Below are 17,403 nucleotides of genomic sequence, written 5' to 3'. Positions count from 1 at the left end.
TAGACTCTCCCACGGGCACCCTTTTGTTACTCACTCAGGCTATCCCTTTCCAACTAGGTGGAAGAAAAGGCAAAATTCGACGGAATTTTTGAAAGCCTCTTACCCATCAGTGGTTTGCTCTCTGGAGACAAAGTCAAGCCAGTCCTCATGAACTCAAAGCTGCCTCTTGATGTCCTGGGCCGGGTAAGTGGTTCTCTCACATCCTGAACTGCTGCTGACTTCCGTCCGCCCCGAGCTTGCTCCCCACGCACACGTATGAGGCTTTATACACGGCCATGCACCATCAGGGGCTTTGTAAGAGCCGACGTGCGTGGAGAACTTGCTATGGTCAAGTTGGCTTAGGGCCTCGTGGATGTGACTCACGATACTCCCCAGCCTGTGGGAAGATGCTGGTGTGGGCCCATTGCACGCCTGGGGAGGCAGCTTCAGAAGTGAGTCTGCTGCCCAGGGCCCAAAGATGGGCAGAGGTGAGGTTTGGAGACCCAGACCTGGGATTTCCCCTACCCCGTATGCTTCTGGGGAGAAGTATAGGAGTGTATGTCTAGAACTCTTTGCTTCTTTTCTATTTTTTTTTTTTTAAAGGTTTATTTATTTTAGAGAGAGAGCGTGAGTGGGAGGGGCAGAGAGAGGGGGGAGAGAGAATCTCAAGCAGACTCCGCACCAAGCGTGGAGCCCAACACAGGGCTCAGTCAGACCTGAGCCTACACCAAGAGTCAGATGCTCAACTGACTGTATCACCCAGGTGCCCCTCTTTTCTATTTTTAATTACTTTTCTTCTGCCTATGAGCTTGAGGTAAAGGTACTTTAAATTCTGCTGCAAGTTTAGAAAAAATTTTATGCATTCTCTTAAAAAAAAAGCCCTTAGTTTTGTTCCTATTAAATACAAGTTTTTTAGATACAGCTTTTTATTCCAGACTGTCTTCCCTCCAGTGAGGTTTGCATCATGGCCCTGTGTGTTTGCTCTGTGCCCAAAGCCCAGTTCCACAAGGCTGTCCATACTGAGTTCCCTGCTCTGCACTGAGAAGGGATGGATGTTGTCATCTGTCTGGACTGGATCACGGGGAGGTGGCAGGCACAGGCCCAGAGCAGGGGACTGAGCGTAGTCCCTGCTGCCCCAGGCGACACCTGTGGGTCTCGCTCAGGACATTTGGTAGAACCTTTGGGAAAGGTGCAAATTCCTGTCCTTTGGATTCGCCTCATACTGTTTCTGTTTGACTATGACTTTTGTGGACACTGGCCCATTTGATAGGACCCAGGTAGAGCCTATCTTAATACAGTATTTTGAAAGAAGGCCACTAAGAAATGGGAGTCTCTCAAATCCCTTTGTTCCCTTTTGTCTGTGGCCTGGTGTAGGCGGAGCTCTGTCATGGGGACCAAGCATCTTTATAAGCCATGAGTTTTAATTGCAGCAGGATGGGGCTACCCCATCCTGCACGTGATGTGCGTTTGTCAGTCCTTGCAGAATACCTGACGACTGGATGTAATCCTGTTGTAGAGCCAGATCACAAACAAGACAGAGAGATTGACAGAGGTGGAATGTGCTTCATGAGAAAGGGAGCTGTGGCTGGGAAGGGTGCATTCTGCAGATCTTCTGCCGGGCTCCAAGTATTGTGGCACACAGGTCACTTCTCATCTGCTTTTCTGCACATGCCAGGCTTATGTGCACCCATTCAAGCATGTGCACATGCATCCACATCCATGCACCCATCCACCTGTGCGTGTGTGCATCCATATCCATGCACTTATCCATACCTCCACACACATGCATCCAGATCCGTGCACTTATCCATACCTCCGCACACATGCATCCAGATCCATGCACTTATCCATACCTCCGCACACATGCATCCAGATCCATGCACTTATCCATACCTCCGCGTACACGCATCCAGATCCATGCACTTATCCATACCTCTGCGCACATGCATCCAGATCCATGCACTTATCCATACCTCCGCATACATGCATCCACATCCATGCACTTATCCATACCTCCGCACACATGCATCCACATTCATGCACCCATCCACCTGTGCGTGTGTGCATCCATATCCATGCACTTATCCATACCTCCACACACATGCATCCAGATCCATGCACTTATCCATACCTCCACACACGTGCATCCAGATCCATGCACTTATCCATACCTCCGCACACATGCATCCAGATCCATGCACCCATCCACCTGTGCGTGCGTGCATCCACATCCATGCACCCATCCACCTGTGCATGCATCCACATCCATGCACCCATCCACCTGTGCATGCATCCACATCCATGCACCCATCCACCTGTGCGTGCGTGCATCCACATCCATGCACCCATCCACCTGTGCGTGCGTGCATCCACATCCATGCACCCATCCACCTGTGCATGCATCCACATCCATGTACCCATCCACCTGTGCGTGCATGTATCCACATCCATGCACTTATCCATACCTCCGCACACATGCATCCATATCCATGCATCTATCCACCTATGCGTGTGTGCATCCGCATCCATGCACCCATCTATATCTTCGCACACGTGCGTTCATAGGCATGCACCCATCCATCTGTGCACCCATCCATCCATGCAGGTGTGCTTCCATATTCATGCACCCATCCGTCTGTGCACCGGTCTATCCGCGATGCATCAGTGCACTCGTGCATCCGTGCCTCTCTGCTTCTGTTCATTCATCCGCGCTTCCGTGCACCAACCATCCATTCAGTCATTCAGGAAGTTTGGAGTCTGCTTGGGGCTAGGCCTTTTGCTGAGCACCGGGAAGATGGGGATAAAATTGGATGTAGTCCAGGAGAGCAAATAAATAAATAACAGTTAAGATCATAATATTTATTTATCGAGGGCTTACTGCACGCCAAGCCCCGTTATAGCAGTTTGCGTGAATGAAGTCCTTCAGGACTTGAAACAACCTTGTTATGGATGGCATCCCTTCCATTTTCTAGATTAGGAAAAGGGGGACTTCAGAGTGGCCGATAAGCCTCTCAGGGTCTCATGGAGAGGGGAGTGAAGCCCTGGGTGGTCCCCAGAGCCCTCACTCTTCCTGGTGACCCCCTACTGCCCATTGCCTCCCTGATATTGTGGTTCTGCCCGGTGAGGACAATGGCAGAGGGGAGGTGCCTGACCCACCAGAGCAGAGGGGTACGGGGCAGGCAGGGAAGGCTTCCTAGAGTAGGCACTTCTGGATCGTGTCCTCCAGAGAGAAGAGATGGGTGGCTGACGATGGGATGGGAAGACCAGGCGCATGACAGCATGAGGAGAGGCATGCTGGGGAGGGCTGGTGTTCTTACCGGGCACTTCCTCCCCCAGGGATGTTGAGCAGTGTCTGGAGACAGTTCTGGTTGTCCTGTCTGGGTCAGGTGTTGTTGGCATCAGGTGGGTGGAGGCCAGGGACGCTGCTCAACATCACTTGGGCCCAGGTCAGCCCCACCACAGAGAGTGATGCAGTCCTGAATGTCAGTGGTGCTGAGGTGGAGAGGCCCTGGGCAGGGAGAGGCGTGGAGCCAGGAAGTCTTGTTCTAGTCCAGTTCCCTGAGCAAGTTCCATGTCTTTGGAAAAGTTACTCTTCATGAACCTCTGTTTCTTAAATTGAACCCGGAGGCATAAAGCACTCAGCCTGATGCAGAATGCCTCTGAAAGGTCATCTGTCTGCTTGAAGGGACTGTGAACACTTTGGGCTCCCTAGAGATCAAGGTGGAGTCCCTGGAAGCTGGACTGTGGTGCAGGGACCTGCATAGGGCACAGGGGGCTTCATGTGCCAGTCTAGGGGACAGGCTCAGAGTGTATTCTAGAACAGTCCCCATGGTAACCCTGGAGAAAGGATTAGAGGCAAAGAGGCCAGCTGGAGGCTCTGGCCTCTGTGGAGTATTGGAGGGGCCCAAGTCAAGGACAGCAGCAGGGCTGGGGAGGAGGACCTGCCCATGAGAAATGTCCCTGGGCTGATGTCACTCATGATTGAGAGGGGACCAGCACATGAAGCACCATGTTTGGACGCTAAGGTATCTGCTTAGCTCTGGGCACTGGCGCCGTGCCCAGCGTTGTCCGAGTCAGGCAGGCCTGCTGGTTCGGGGTGGGGCTGACTTGGGTCACAAAGCTAGTGCTTTGATTGTACTTTAGAAAATCTGGCACCTGGCCTTTGACCCAGAATAGGAACCTGTACCTGCCTGCCTCATCTTCAGGGTGCCAAGTGGGCCAAGCATACTTGGTGGCGCCTGCCTCACCATCCACCAGTGGTAAAGGCACGCCCACAGCCCTGCTCAGCGTGAATGGTGGTGGGTGGCTTGTGTTTGGAGCAACACCTGGTGCCAAAACCAAAACAATTTTTCTAAGAATTCCTGGTAAGACGATAAAGAGAAAACCAAGGTGGACGTGTTTATAATTATGATTATTTGTGAGAGAAAATGAACATCATGTAACAAAAAGGATCTTGGAATTGACGATACTTCATCAGCTAGTGGTTTTTCAGAGAACCCACCAACTGGTTCTCAAATGCATTTTGATTGCCTTGTCTTAACCCTGCTATGCACCGAGCACTCGGAATCTGAGTTCTGGCAGGCATGCTTCCTTCCCCAGTAAGCCTTGCTCTCTTTCCCTTGCAGGTCTGGGACCTCAGTGACATCGACAAGGATGGGCACCTGGACAGAGATGAGTTTGCTGTGGTAGGCCCCTGCTGTGACTCTCTTTTTTTCCACTCTGCTGAGGAAGGAAATGTTTCTCGAGTCGTGTTTTTTTTTTCCTCTGATTTTTAGAAAGTGTTTATTTTGATGTACTTTGGATTTAAAGAAAAGTGACAGAAATACAGAGAATTCTTCTGAATACCCTTGAGTCACATTCCCCAGTGATAACTTTTTTACCACATTGCTTGATCCTCCTCCTCCGCTCCTGTCTCGCCATATGCACGTATGTATACACACACGTAACATTTTCCTTTGAGCCATTTTGGAGTCGGTTCCAGACACCATACCTTTTTGTCCCAGAATACTTCAGTGTGTATTTCCTAAAACCAGGGAATTCTCTTACACACCCAGTGTCCAATTCAAAATCAAGAAATTAACATTGACAGTGTCTAATTTATCATACTATTTTGTGTCTTATCGTATAGTTTCTGTGTTAATATGTCATCATGTATTACCTAAGGATATTATTCAGACCTTGCCAGTTGTCCCCAAACATCCTTTGCAGCAAAGAAGTTCCAGCTTCCTGTGTTACATTCCGCAGCTCCGTCTCTTTTGTGTCCTCTAATCTGGAGCAAGAGCTCCCTTTGTCTCTATGTCTCATGGGTATTTTGAAGAGCGCAGGCCAATAGTTGTAGAGGGTCCCTCAGCTTGGGGATATCGGCTGTTTCCTCACGATGATCCAGGTCGTGCACTTGCATGGGGCAGGACCCCACCGAGCTGATGCTTGTTTTTCTTGGGGTCCGTGCCATCTACAGGACTTGTGGTATCTTACCCCACATTGTCGACACGGTGTCAACCTTGATTGCAGTTGGTAGAGGCTGTGGGTTTCTCTGCAGAGTTACTCTCTTCCTGTGTACTCAGTCTCTTGTGGGAGACACGCGGGGACTGGACCACCCCATTACTCTTCCACCTCTCACCCGCTAGTTCTCGCGTCCCCCCAGGAGTCTCACCTGATTGAGTGACGATTATGGTGGTTGCCAGACGAGTCTCTAATTCTGGCACTTCTTGCACATTTTCTGGTTTGCCTTCTACTATAGGGGTTTGTATCACAGTGGACTCAGGGCTGCATCCTTTGTTCCATGGTTTATAATCTTTTAGTGGCATGATTTATTTTGCCTATATGGAGCTCCTCCCTGCTGGCTCCTTTGTTCTTTGGTCACATCACATCATTGTCTGAGCACTTGCTTCCTTTTGGCTTGGGGGGATGCTCCTGGCTCCTCCTGTGTATTAGGAAATACCTGCCCCGGCCCTGGTTCTCCAGGGAGCCCCGGTTCCATGTAGTGGCGAATGGTGTTAGAAACCAGGATGTGGGCTCTGGGGTGCTCAGTGCCCCTGGGGTGCCACTGCTTTCAGGACCTCTTAGTAGACAGAGCTGGAAGTAGGTGTGTATAGATGGGCCCAGCAGGTGTCCCAGGGCACCACCATCTGCTTTCAGGTCTGCTTGTGTCTGAGCCCTGGTACTCCCGCCCTCTTCTTTTAATGGCCCTGGTGTTTCTGTGTGTTGATCAGGGCTCTCCCGTCCTATAGGCTGCTTTCCCATGCAGCTGCGCCTTCCACACCCCTGTAGCTCCCCACCTTCCTCTTCAGCTGCCCAGCGGCCAGGCTCATGTCCTTGCAAGCCAGCCCTCCTCACCCTGGGCCTGTGTCATTCTGTCTCTCCTGTCATTCCTCCCTTCCCTCCACCTCACTTCTTTGACCTTTCCCATTCATGGGATTTATTCACCTTGTTCCCTTAAATCTCAAACAAAGTAGAACAAAGTAGCTTCTTGTAGTTAAGGGTAGTGGGTTTTTTGTTTTTTTTTTTTTAAGATTTATTAGAGCACAAGCAAGTGAGCACGAGCAGGGCTGGGAGCAGAGGGGGACGGAGAGAGAATTTCAAACTGACTCCACGCTGAGCTTGGAGTCTAACACAGGGCACAATCTCATGACCCCAAGAGCACCACCTGAGCCAAAATCAGGTGCTTAACCAACTGAGCCATCCCAGGCACCCCATTATTATTTTTTTATTGTGGTAAAATATATAGAACATAAAATTTACCATCATAGTCATTTTCAAGTGTGTGGTTCAGTGGCATTAATATTTTCACGTGGCTGTGCAGCTGCCACCACCTCCCATCTCCAGGACCCTTCATCCTCCAAAACTGAAACTCTGTCCCCATTGAACACTAGCTTCGCTGTCCCACAGACCCTCGTTATTTAGTTTTTATATTTTCTCTGACCGCACTGGACTTGAGGTGTTTGGATCGTCGAACTGCTCTTGGGGTGATTTCCCAGGAATGGGATGGCTGGCCCACAGTGAACCCGGGCACATGCCCCTCTCTTCATGGCCTCAGGAGCCCTGAGTTTCCATTCTTGTTTTGTTTTTATCATTTCCTATCATTTCAGCTGAGATTTATATTGTTCTGTAAATGGGTCTTATAATTGTGTCATTTAGGTTTCTTTTCATCACTCTCTGGGTTTAACATTCTGTAGCGTTTTTAAGTGATGGTAAATTTTACCTATGTTAGTGAGCTGGTCTATATTCAAATAGCAACTTAAGGAATATTTTTAAGTGGGAAGGGTTATAATTTTGGTTTGATTTTGTTACCTTTTTCTTCTTTTTTTTTGAGGCAGGGGGAGGGGTAGAGGGAGAGAGAGAATCTTAAGCAGGCTCCATGCCCAGCATGGACAGGACCTGAGCCAAAATCAAGAGTCAGAGGCTTAACCAACTGAGCCACCCAGGGACCCCTGGTTTTGTTACACTTTCAAACAGACTTAAATCTTTGTATTAGACAAAGTTTCTTTTCTCTGCCCACCTGAAACAGGAAGTACGTATAGTGCCTGTGGTGTGTCTTTAGACTTCCAAATTCCACTACTTCGGGACTCGTCAGCCCTGGAGTTTTGTGCTGAAGGGACACGTGTGGAGTTGGGCATGATTGAATTCCTTTTGGGCTCATGTTGATCTTATGTGATTAAACACATCTTGGAAAAATGATGCATTGGAAGAGAACGCATCAGGGAAGGTTTATCTTTTACTCTGTTCAGCTGGGAGGGACCTCCAGAAGAGCAGTCTTTGTCCCATCGCTGCAGTCCCGGAAAGAGCTGCCCTTTCCCTGCCCACGGCCTGCGCCTGGCTGCCTGAACGTAATCCTCTTTCACACTCCCAGGCGATGCACTTGGTGTACCGAGCTCTCGAGAAGGAGCCTGTGCCCTCCGTCCTGCCCCCATCCCTCATCCCACCTTCCAAGAGGAAGAAGACCGTGTTCCCAGGCGCCGTGCCCGTCCTGCCCGCCAGCCCCCCGCCAAAAGACAGCCTCCGCTCCACGCCTTCGCACGGCAGCGTCAGCAGCCTGAACAGCACGGGGAGCTTGTCCCCCAAGCACAGCATCAAGCAAACACAGGTACGGTGCCCTCTGAGTGCGGCCCCTGCTACAGCCGCCGTTTGCGCGGGTAGAGTTCCAGCCGGATGTTCCTTGGGAGCAAGTAATTCGGGACCCCAGAAAGGTAACATTGGTGATTGCGGTATGTATGTATGTATGTATGTATGTATGTATGTATGTATGTATGTATTTATTTATTTAGTTATTTATTTAGTTATTTAGTTATTTATTTAGTTAGTTAGTTAGTTAGTTAGTTAGTATTTTTTAAAAGATTTTTTTTTGTTTGTCGGACAGAGCACACACAAGCAGGGGGAGCAGCAGAGGGAGAGGGAGAAGCAGGCTTCCTGCTGAGCAGGGAGCCTGACGTGGGGCTCGATCCCAGGACCCTGGGATCACAACCTGAGCTGAAGGCAGACGCCTAACTGACTAAGCTACCGAGGCACCCCATGATTATGTTTTTTAAAACAATATTTATGGTCGGTACCTTACTCTGAGTGTAATGGAATACCATAGACTGGGTGATTGTGACAAACATTTATTTCTCACAGAAAATCTGGAGGCTGGGAAGTCCAAGATCCAGGCACTGGCAGATTGGGTGTCTGATGGCAGCCTGATTCCGGGTTCACAGATGGTTTCCTCACTGTGCCCTCACGTGGTGCAAAGGACGAGGGAGCTCTCTGGGGTCCCTTCCATGAGGGCAGTGATCTCCTTCATGGAGCTCCACCCTCATGACCTAATCACTGCCCAAGGCCCCACTTCCCAATACCATCACATTGGGGTTAGGTTTTAACAAGAATTCTGTGGTCGGGGGGGCGGGGCACAAACATCGAGTCCATAGCTACAGTGATTCGGAGTTACGTTTCTCATTCATTTGCACACAAATACCACCCTTCCTCAGACACTCCGGTTGATCCCACCTCCGGGCTCTCTTGTCTTGTCTCTGTCCCTCCTGCCTCAGGAAGCGCCTTTGCTGGGCAGGTGCATTCCCGGATCACACTCCAGCACTTTGCTTCGTTAGGCCTCTGCTCACATGGGGCACCTTAGCAGGGGGCTCGGGCATGACCACAGCCAGTGTGCCCTGGGCTCTGTCCACTCTGCGTTCTAGATTTCCCAGGCCTGGCCTGTTACATAGTTATGTGTCATCTGTCTCTTCCACATCCCTCCCGCTTAGCTTCATGAGAACAGAGTTAGTTCTTGGTTATCATCTCAGTGCCAGAGCAATCTCAGGTACTCTGATGCTCAGTAAACGTGTTGAGTGTCACGTGAGCAAGGGAGGTGTCCATCTCTTGTTAGGAAGACGGTGTGGGGGCTCTGACTCCCAGCGGGCAGCATCTTATGTATCAAAAAGACATTTCTTGGAGCACCTGGGTGGCTCAGTCAGTTAAGCGTCTGCCTTAGGCTCAGGTCTTGATCCCAGGGTCCTGGGATCGAGCCCTGCATCGGGCTCCCTGCTTGGTGGGGAGTCTGCTTCTCCTCCCTCTGCTGCTCCCCCTGCTTGTGCTCTCTCGCTCTCTCTGTCAAAGAAATAGATAAAATCTTAAAAAAAAAACAAACCAGAAAGACGTTTCTTGTTCTGGCAAATGTAGCACACCATGAAGGGCTCTTTTATAAAAAGGCACCTTTGAGATGATCTCAAACACGCAAGAATGTGACATCCTGCGTTCCATCCTGAGTCATGCTTTGCGTTCTGCCTCATTTTTGGTTTCAGAGGGAAAGTAGTGCAGGTGATGTGAAGAGGGCCAGCCAGCACTGCCATGCAGGTTCAGATATGAACCATAAGAGCAGAAATGGGAAACCATCTTGTATTGGTCTTGGCCTGTCCGTAAGTGGCATTGTCCGCTAGGGATGCCTGTGGTGCTCAGTTGGGCCCCCATGACTTGAGGCGAGCCCCCGCCGACACTTCCCCGACTCCGGAGCAGATGTCTTTGTGGCTCTTGTTAGAATTTGCAAAATGCATCTCGGCAACAACCATCAGAAAAATTTGAAACACTAAGATTGATGACTCACAGGTCCTGCAGAGTGTGCATCAACCCCAGGGCCACCAGAGCAAGGCCAGGGCTAGAGAGGGAGCAAGCTCAGACACTCTGCGGGTGCGTTCCTTTCCCCAAGGATGGGGGCAGCTGGTGGAGTCATAGACTTGAGAGCGAGCAGTTCTGGGGACCCACAGTCACCATGCCATCCCCTCCCCCACTTCTCTCACCACCAGCCTGGGGCCGCAAGGTCCTGTCTTCACAGCCAGCTGTGGGGTGCAGCCCCTTTCAGCCACCAGGGTCTGTTGCTATTTAGTGGGGTCCTGTGGCTGCTAAGCCAGCCTTAAGCCCAGCCCTTTCTGGGAGACCCAGCTCCAAGGAGAAGGCTGTTCCCTGTTGGATTTGTAGCCAAGTTGGATTCGGAGTGTTGCTGTCAACATACTCTGACACCCCAGAAATCAGGCAGCAAGCTCATTTTGTGTGCACATTGAATGTTAGGATTTTTGTCATCCCAGAGTTATAATCTCTTGGGACTTGTGGAGCACAGAAACCGTTTTCTCCCCCAGCTTAGCTTGTCTGATCTGCTGTTACTCCCTCCTCAGGTTTCTTGGCATCTGAGCTTTAGCTTACCCCACCCACTGGATGTAAAGACAGCAAGCCTCTTCTTTGTTAGAGATCCTTTATGTGCGTCTTTATGTCTACTCTGAGGTGGCTTACAAAATTCACATAATAGGGCAGGTAAAGTGCAGGTCTCTCTCGTTATCTAAATTCCTGCTGCCTGAGCCCTTGCTCTTTGAATTCGGTCCACAGGTTCTGATAAATCCTTGCTGGACTAACTCATTCTCACTATCCAGAATCCTGGAACTGAAATGATCCGGGTAACATGGTGTCCCTTGGTTCCGCCCCCTTCCGCCCCCCCCCCGCGTTCTGGATTCCCAGTGCTCGTGTCAGGATCACGCTGGATTTGGATAGCGAGGGAGACCTGTTCAGAAAGAGCAGATGAGGAAAAACGTCTCTAGGAGAAGGGGCAGAGGCACTGTGGAACTTGGTTCAATGAGTATGCCAAAGGTCAGAGGTGACATGTCCAGAATTAGCAGCTGAAGGGGCCCCCGATGCCCCTGAAATAGGAGGTACATGGGCCCTGGTGGACCCCTCTTATGTAGACCTGAGCAGGCAGCGGGAGGGGTCACACATGCAGCAGGTGGCCAAGCCCTGTCGCTGCCGAAATGGCACTACCCGGGGCTCGCAGATACTCTTTGCTGCATCTGCCGGGGCAGTGCCCTCGAGGGTGGTGGGGCCCTTGTGGGTGGCAGGCATGCTCCTCTGGGGCCTGGGCTCCCCCGCCAGCACCAGAGGGCCCTGGGTGCCTGTCCATCCAGCAGACACCGTTTTCACGTCCGCCTCATTCAGTCCCTGTCAGTGTCTGCTGTGCGCTGACACCTCATGGGGACGCTGCTGTGTCATGGGGAATGGAGTCTGTACTCAAAGGACGGAGTACAGAATCCCGAGCGTGGGCATGAGAACTCCTGTGGCAGCTGCAGAGAAGTGTTTGCAGGCAGAAGACGAGAGGATCAGGAAGGCTGGCGTCAGAGCGGGGCTGGTTGGTGCTCAGGAGACCGTCCTTCTAACATGGGCCGTCAGGAGGGTCTTGCCTGGCACATTTGGACCCCCTCCTGGAAGGAGAATTCACCGGCTTCCCTTCAAGCCCCTTCAGACCTGCTGGGTCTTTATCCTCCTCTAAATACAAGGAGGAGGGGGCGCTGTGATGGGGTGGGAGAGGCTGACTGAGTGGTGTCAGCTGCTCTCAGCCTCAGTTTCCCCACTTACAGAATGGGGCTCCTCTGTGCCCTCTGGGGTCATGGAGTCGTGCTACTCACATGTGTGGAGAAGCGCCTTAATAGTTCTCTCGTCAGGAGGTCAGGAGCGCGTGGAAGCGCTTTAATAGCACCTGTTTGTGGTGATGAGAAGCTAGAGACCAACCATTCTGAAACCCGTTTCAGCCAACCGTGAGCTGGGTGGTGCCGGTTGCAGATAAGATGCGATTTGATGAGATATTCCTGAAGACCGACCTGGACCTGGATGGCTATGTGAGCGGCCAGGAGGTGAAGGAGATCTTCATGCACTCGGGCCTCACCCAGAACCTTCTAGCACACATATGGTAAGGATGGGTAGCTGGACGTCGGATCGTCTAGGCCTCCTGTGTGGAGGTCATGGCTGTGGGTGGCTCTGAGGGGCCCCGAGGAAGTGAGGCTTGTGCTGAAGGAGGGGCAGGCGTCCATCAGGGCATGGCGGTCGGGGGCGTCTCTCCAGCCCTGCAGCAGGCCTCCTGCCGGGGCGGACGGGAGCTGAGTGAGGTAGGATTGCGAAGGCCCTTCTGTACCCTGGGCATGGCAGCTCACTCTCCACCCGTTTAGTCCCTCTCACAGCTCTGGGGCGATTTGCTTGAGTGACTGGGGCGAGTTCTTGCTGGTGGTTATGCTGGTTGTAGCGGGACACCCAGCCTTTGCCACAGCCAGTCGGGGTGTGGACGCTTGGCTCTGCCCCTGTGAGGGGCGTGTGCGGTATGTCTCCAGCAGCTCCGGTAGAGCCGCCCTGGGCAGTGGTGACTGCGGCCGCCTCCCCTAGGAGGCCTATGAAGGTCAGTGACTCGACTCGGCTCCCATCAGGAGAGTGAGCAGTCAGCGAGACTCTGGTCCACACCTCAGGGCCGGTCAGGGAGCCGGCCTCACCCCTACTTTCCTTCAGGGTGGACCAGAGCAATCTTCACAGCACTGGGATGGCTTCTTTCGCAGCTGACCAGTGGTGAAGGTCACTTTCTAACTTTGTCCTCAGGGCTTAGGGGGCTTCACTTGGGAGTCACAAAGAGAATTTCCATATAATTCTGGAGAGGTGAACGCCTCCAAAGAAGAGCAGTGAAATTTAGCACGTCCTTGGTAATAATTCATAGATGTCCACGCTGTGAGGGGAGGCCCCAACCTGAGAAAACAGGCTGTCCCTTCAGGAGTGTGTGACACCCAGCCAGTCACCAAACAGCTGGGGGAGACCAGCTGCTTCTGACAGGTCAGGGACAGTCATTCTCCGCCCCTTCAGCTCCCTTGCCCCATTTTAGAGGCTGAGGAAGTGCAGCGTCCCCTTTATCACCTTGAAGTGGGATGTACGTGTGATTCAAAGGTAGCGATGCCGCGCCCCGATCATAGCACAGGGACAGTACCTCAACCTGCAAATGGTGCATCCACGGGGAAGTGACACAGTGGAATCACCAGTATGCTTGGATTAAAGAAGGAACGCAGAAAGTGTTGCATATAAGGGAAAAGGCAGGATGAGCACGCTCTTGAAGAGTAGCACGACAGTCTGGGCTTGTCTGCGGGTGGCCGGGGAAGCGGGGGCCATCCCTGAAGCGCAGTCTGGGCTTGTCTGCGGGTGGCCGGGGAAGCTGGGGGGCATCCCTGAAGCGCAGGTAACATGCCCGGAGGGCTGGTCGGGAGCAGCTGCGGCCCGAGGCCTCGGGGGCATAGCCCTGGAGCCAGAACGCAGTGCTGCCACGGGTGGGGGCTGGCCGAGCACAGCGCAATGCGGGCCTTGGAGCCCACGCTTCTTCAGAGACGGGGGAGCAGGAGAGGGCCCGAGAGAAGAGGCCTCGGGCCCAGGAGCAGCTGTGGCCTGGGTGTGCAGCAGGACCGGCCCTGGCAGGCAGAATCAGCACACCTCACCCTCAGACTGCAACAAGAATGAAGATGTTTTTAGACCAGCCTTTATCAGCAACATTCGGTGGGGTCTTTATGCACCCCTCCCCGCCGCGGCCCTGTTCATTGGCTGTTTGGGCTGGAGTCTGTTCACCTTTCCCAGCTCTCCTCTGCTATGTGTTAGAGGGTAGTGTCATTGCTCTGCAGTCACTACGCGCAGTGGGAAGTGAGGCCGCCTGTTGAGTGGCCGGGGTGAGACATTTTGCAAATGTGGAGGCCTCGTCCCACTGCGTGAAGCTTTCCTTCCCATAACGGCCAGCTCCTTGGTTACTGAGCTGGTTGCAGAGCTTCTCTCCCAGGCTTTGCGGGAGCTCCGTGTGCTGCTGGCTTACGTGCTGCCTTGCCCGTCTGCCAGGCTGCCAGAAGGCCACGGGAGCAGGGACACCTCAGCTGTAAGGGACTGCCCTGAGCAGCACGGTCAGGCGTGGCTTTCCGGGCCCCATCGCCTCAGGATGACAACCCAGAATGCTGCTGCTGTCACCCCCGTTGAAAGCCAGCCGCTCAGGCTGCTCGGATAACCCGGGCTGCAGGGGCTGGCTAGAGACCTGAGGGGACACGCTCGGGCCCCGCTTCATGTCTACCAGAACAGCTGCTCTGTACTGGACCATCGCGGGCCCCCGCGTGCACGCCGTGAAGAGCTGGTGCCATTTCTGGTAGTTGCTGATGAGGTCCTCCCAAAGGCCCGCCACCTTGGCCTGTGGGGTGGGGTTTGGTGGTTCTCCAGCCAGTCTTTGGGCAGGGTGCTTGGGTGGAGGGTATCGGGACTGCTGTCCGGGAACGGGATGTTCAGTAGAAAAGGAGTTGCCGCTGTGCCCCATTGTTTGTATTGTCGCTGGTCATTTCTTTAAAGGATGGGTTCTGTGATTTGTACTTAGCATGCAGGGCTGAATTCTTGCTTCTTTGACGTGTAATTAGCATCTGCATATTTCTCCCAGGGCCCTGGCTGATACGAGGCAAACAGGGAAGTTAAGTAAAGACCAGTTTGCATTAGCTATGTACTTCATTCAGCAGAAGGTCAGTAAAGGCATCGACCCCCCTCAAGTTCTGTCACCGGACATGGTCCCGCCCTCAGAGAGAGGCACTCCCATCCCGGTGAGTACTGCTGGCCACACCCGGTCTTGTTCGTGTGGTTTCCCGCAGCCTGCCACCAGGTGGCGGCAGTGGCCCGCGTGAGCCCGCCAGTGCCTTGCTGTCTTTGCCTACTTTGATCTGGCCCCAGCCTTCACCAGGGGCCCTGGGGTGGGTCTAGGGGGTGTGTCTGGGCCACTGGGATAGTTTTCCAGGCAGGGTGCTGGCCCTTTTGCTACTGTGAATTGGAGATACCATGATTATATTCCTCATACCAGGACCACTAGTCCCCGCTGGGCCTTGAGGCCAGCTTGTCAAATTTTTTTTAAGATTTTATTTTTAACTAATCTCTATATCCAGTGTGGGACTTGAACTCACACCCCCGAGATCCAGAGTCACATACTCCACCAATTGAGCCAGCCAAGCGCCCCTCAGTTTGTCAGTTTATTTTTTTAAGGGAGGGGAGGGGCAGAGGGAGAGGGAGAAAGAGAATCTTAAGCAGGCTCCGTGGCAGACGTTGAACTCAGTCTCACAACCCCAACATCATGACCTGAGCCAAAATCAAGTCAGACACTTAACCAACTGAGCCACCCAGGGGCCCCTCAGCTTGACAATTTTTAATTCTGTATTTGAATTTCGTTCCAGGACGGTTCAAGTTCTCTTGGATCAGGGGAATTTACTGGTGTGAAAGAACTTGATGATATCAGTCAAGAGATCGCCCAGTTACAAAGGTGTGTTAAAGCTCCTTCCCCTGAGAATCTGAACCTTACACCAGCGCCTATCCCAGCTTGTTACCACAAGTACCAGAGGCTTGTGAGGCATGGCGGCCAGTTGACCATCACAAGGCCGTACAGCAGAAGTGAAGGGCTGCACATTCCTCTGAGTTCCTGAACTGACTGAATGAGCTCGAGTGATGACGTCCGCAGTAGTCAGTGGGGGCTGTGGGGTCTCGGGCAGGTTGTTGCTAGGCAGCCCCAGGCCCTGCCCCCTGAGCTCAGGAAGGCCTTGCTCTCCCTCAGCACATAAAATGGCAGAGTCTCAGGTGGCAAGTTAATGGCTTAGGACCGACAGCTAACTGAGAGAGGCTTTGTGTACAAGTCTGTGGCTCCTCTCTGTGCCTTCTGCCTCAGTTTCCCCACCCGTAAACAAGGGCTTTGGATGGGGTGTCTGCACTCTCAGAATCTGGCAGAAAGAAGTGCATCCATTTCCTGTATGTCCTTGGGATCCTCTTCAAAGCAGCCGCCTCTCACCAGTTAATTCTGGGGGAGGGCACTGAGCAGAAGGGCCGAGAAAGCGCTTTGCCCTCCGGGGGCAAAGTCAGTGAGGGCATGTTGAGCCCTCCGCACCTTGGGCTTCGCTCTGCCTTCCTCTTCCCTCTGCTCTGGGGGCTCGAGTGGTCTCATTGGGAGCATTACCTCATTGTATCGACAGATTCCACCCACACTGAGGGGAGGGGATGATGTCGGGTGCACAGTCACTGGGAGCCAGCTGAGCTGGGTTCTGTGGGTAGGGACGGAATTGGGCATCGAGAAGTCGGCGCCGAGAGACTACACCATGGCTGTAGGCATGCTATCACTCATCTGTGCTTCCCTGAAATCTTTTTCAATGCCCAGAGAGAAGTATTCCCTGGAACAAGACATTAGAGAAAAGGAAGAGGCAATCAGACAGAAAAGCAACGAAGTGCAGGTAAGCACAGTGCTCGCCCTGGGCAGATGAGCTGTGCCCTGCGGAGCGCCGGCCGCGCCTGTCAGTGGGGGCGGGGTGAAGGAAAGCTAGCCCTGCCCTTCCTGGAAGCACAAGCTTCTGGGGGGCTTCCAGGTGAGGCTTCTAAGTTTCCTATAACCATAGACCGGGGTTTTTTTTTTCTTTCTTTCTTTTTTTTTTTTTTTCACTTGAGCTCTATAATTCACATCACATAAAAATTGCTCCTTTAGAGCATACAATTCAGTGGTTTTTAGCATATTCAGTATGTTCCTTAGCTATCTCCTCCATCTAGTCCCAGAACATTTTCATCACCCCAAAAAGAAACCCCATGACCATTAGCCCTCACCACCCCCCATTGCCCCTCCCCCAGCCCCTGGCAACTACTAATCTGCTTTCTGTCTATGGATATGCCTGTTCTGGACGTTAGATGTGAGACCTTTTGTGTCTGGCTTTTTCCACTCACGTCTCCATGTTTGAGGTTCAGTCAGTGGCTGCTAACCTGTTCTCAGGATAGTCCTGCTTCCTGCAGTGCCTCCTAGCATGTGGTGGTGATGCGGAGACTGGGAGTCTGACTGCTGGGCTCGAACCCAGTTCTCCTTAGCTGTGTGACCTTGGGCAAGTTACTTAACATCTCCGGGTCTTATATGACATCGGTAATGACTGTTCTGCTTTCCTGAGTTGTGGGGCTGGAAAATGGGGTCTGGCATGTATGCTCAGCACTCACTCAGGGCCCTCCCTGCTCTTCTCATCATTTGAGCAGACGGGAGTCTGCACCAGAGCAAAGCAGTCAGCCCCGGGCAGCTGCACCAGTGAAGGCACATGGGTTCCCACGATGTCTCGGGTCTGAGGTGGCTGTGGCACCCTGAGAGTGAGCGCT

At 52.6% G+C, this 17,403-nt stretch overlaps 1 protein-coding gene across 11 annotated transcripts in view; it reads left to right on the top strand.

Annotated features, from left to right (window-relative positions):
* The window catches only part of EPS15L1 (epidermal growth factor receptor pathway substrate 15 like 1), a 95,619-nt gene that overhangs the window by 30,870 nt on the left and 47,346 nt on the right, over nucleotides 1–17,403 (top strand). For all 11 annotated transcript variants that reach the window (XM_073900923.1, XM_025884750.2, XM_073900921.1 and 8 more), the window contains 7 exons: nucleotides 58–183; nucleotides 4,605–4,664; nucleotides 7,829–8,062; nucleotides 12,012–12,169; nucleotides 14,690–14,846; nucleotides 15,468–15,553; nucleotides 16,436–16,508. In XM_073900923.1, coding sequence (XP_073757024.1) covers nucleotides 58–183; nucleotides 4,605–4,664; nucleotides 7,829–8,062; nucleotides 12,012–12,169; nucleotides 14,690–14,846; nucleotides 15,468–15,553; nucleotides 16,436–16,508 — 894 coding nt within the window. The remainder of the gene's footprint in view (nucleotides 1–57; nucleotides 184–4,604; nucleotides 4,665–7,828; nucleotides 8,063–12,011; nucleotides 12,170–14,689; nucleotides 14,847–15,467; nucleotides 15,554–16,435; nucleotides 16,509–17,403) is intronic.

Source organism: Callorhinus ursinus, unplaced genomic scaffold, assembly GCF_003265705.2.
Source record: "Callorhinus ursinus isolate GAN/ISIS: 27379988/994484 unplaced genomic scaffold, GSC_fseal_2.0 scaffold15, whole genome shotgun sequence".
Lineage (NCBI taxonomy): Eukaryota > Metazoa > Chordata > Mammalia > Carnivora > Otariidae > Callorhinus > Callorhinus ursinus.
The sequence above is the reverse complement of the archived record's forward strand: the minus strand, read 5'-3'. Positions and strand labels throughout refer to the sequence as shown.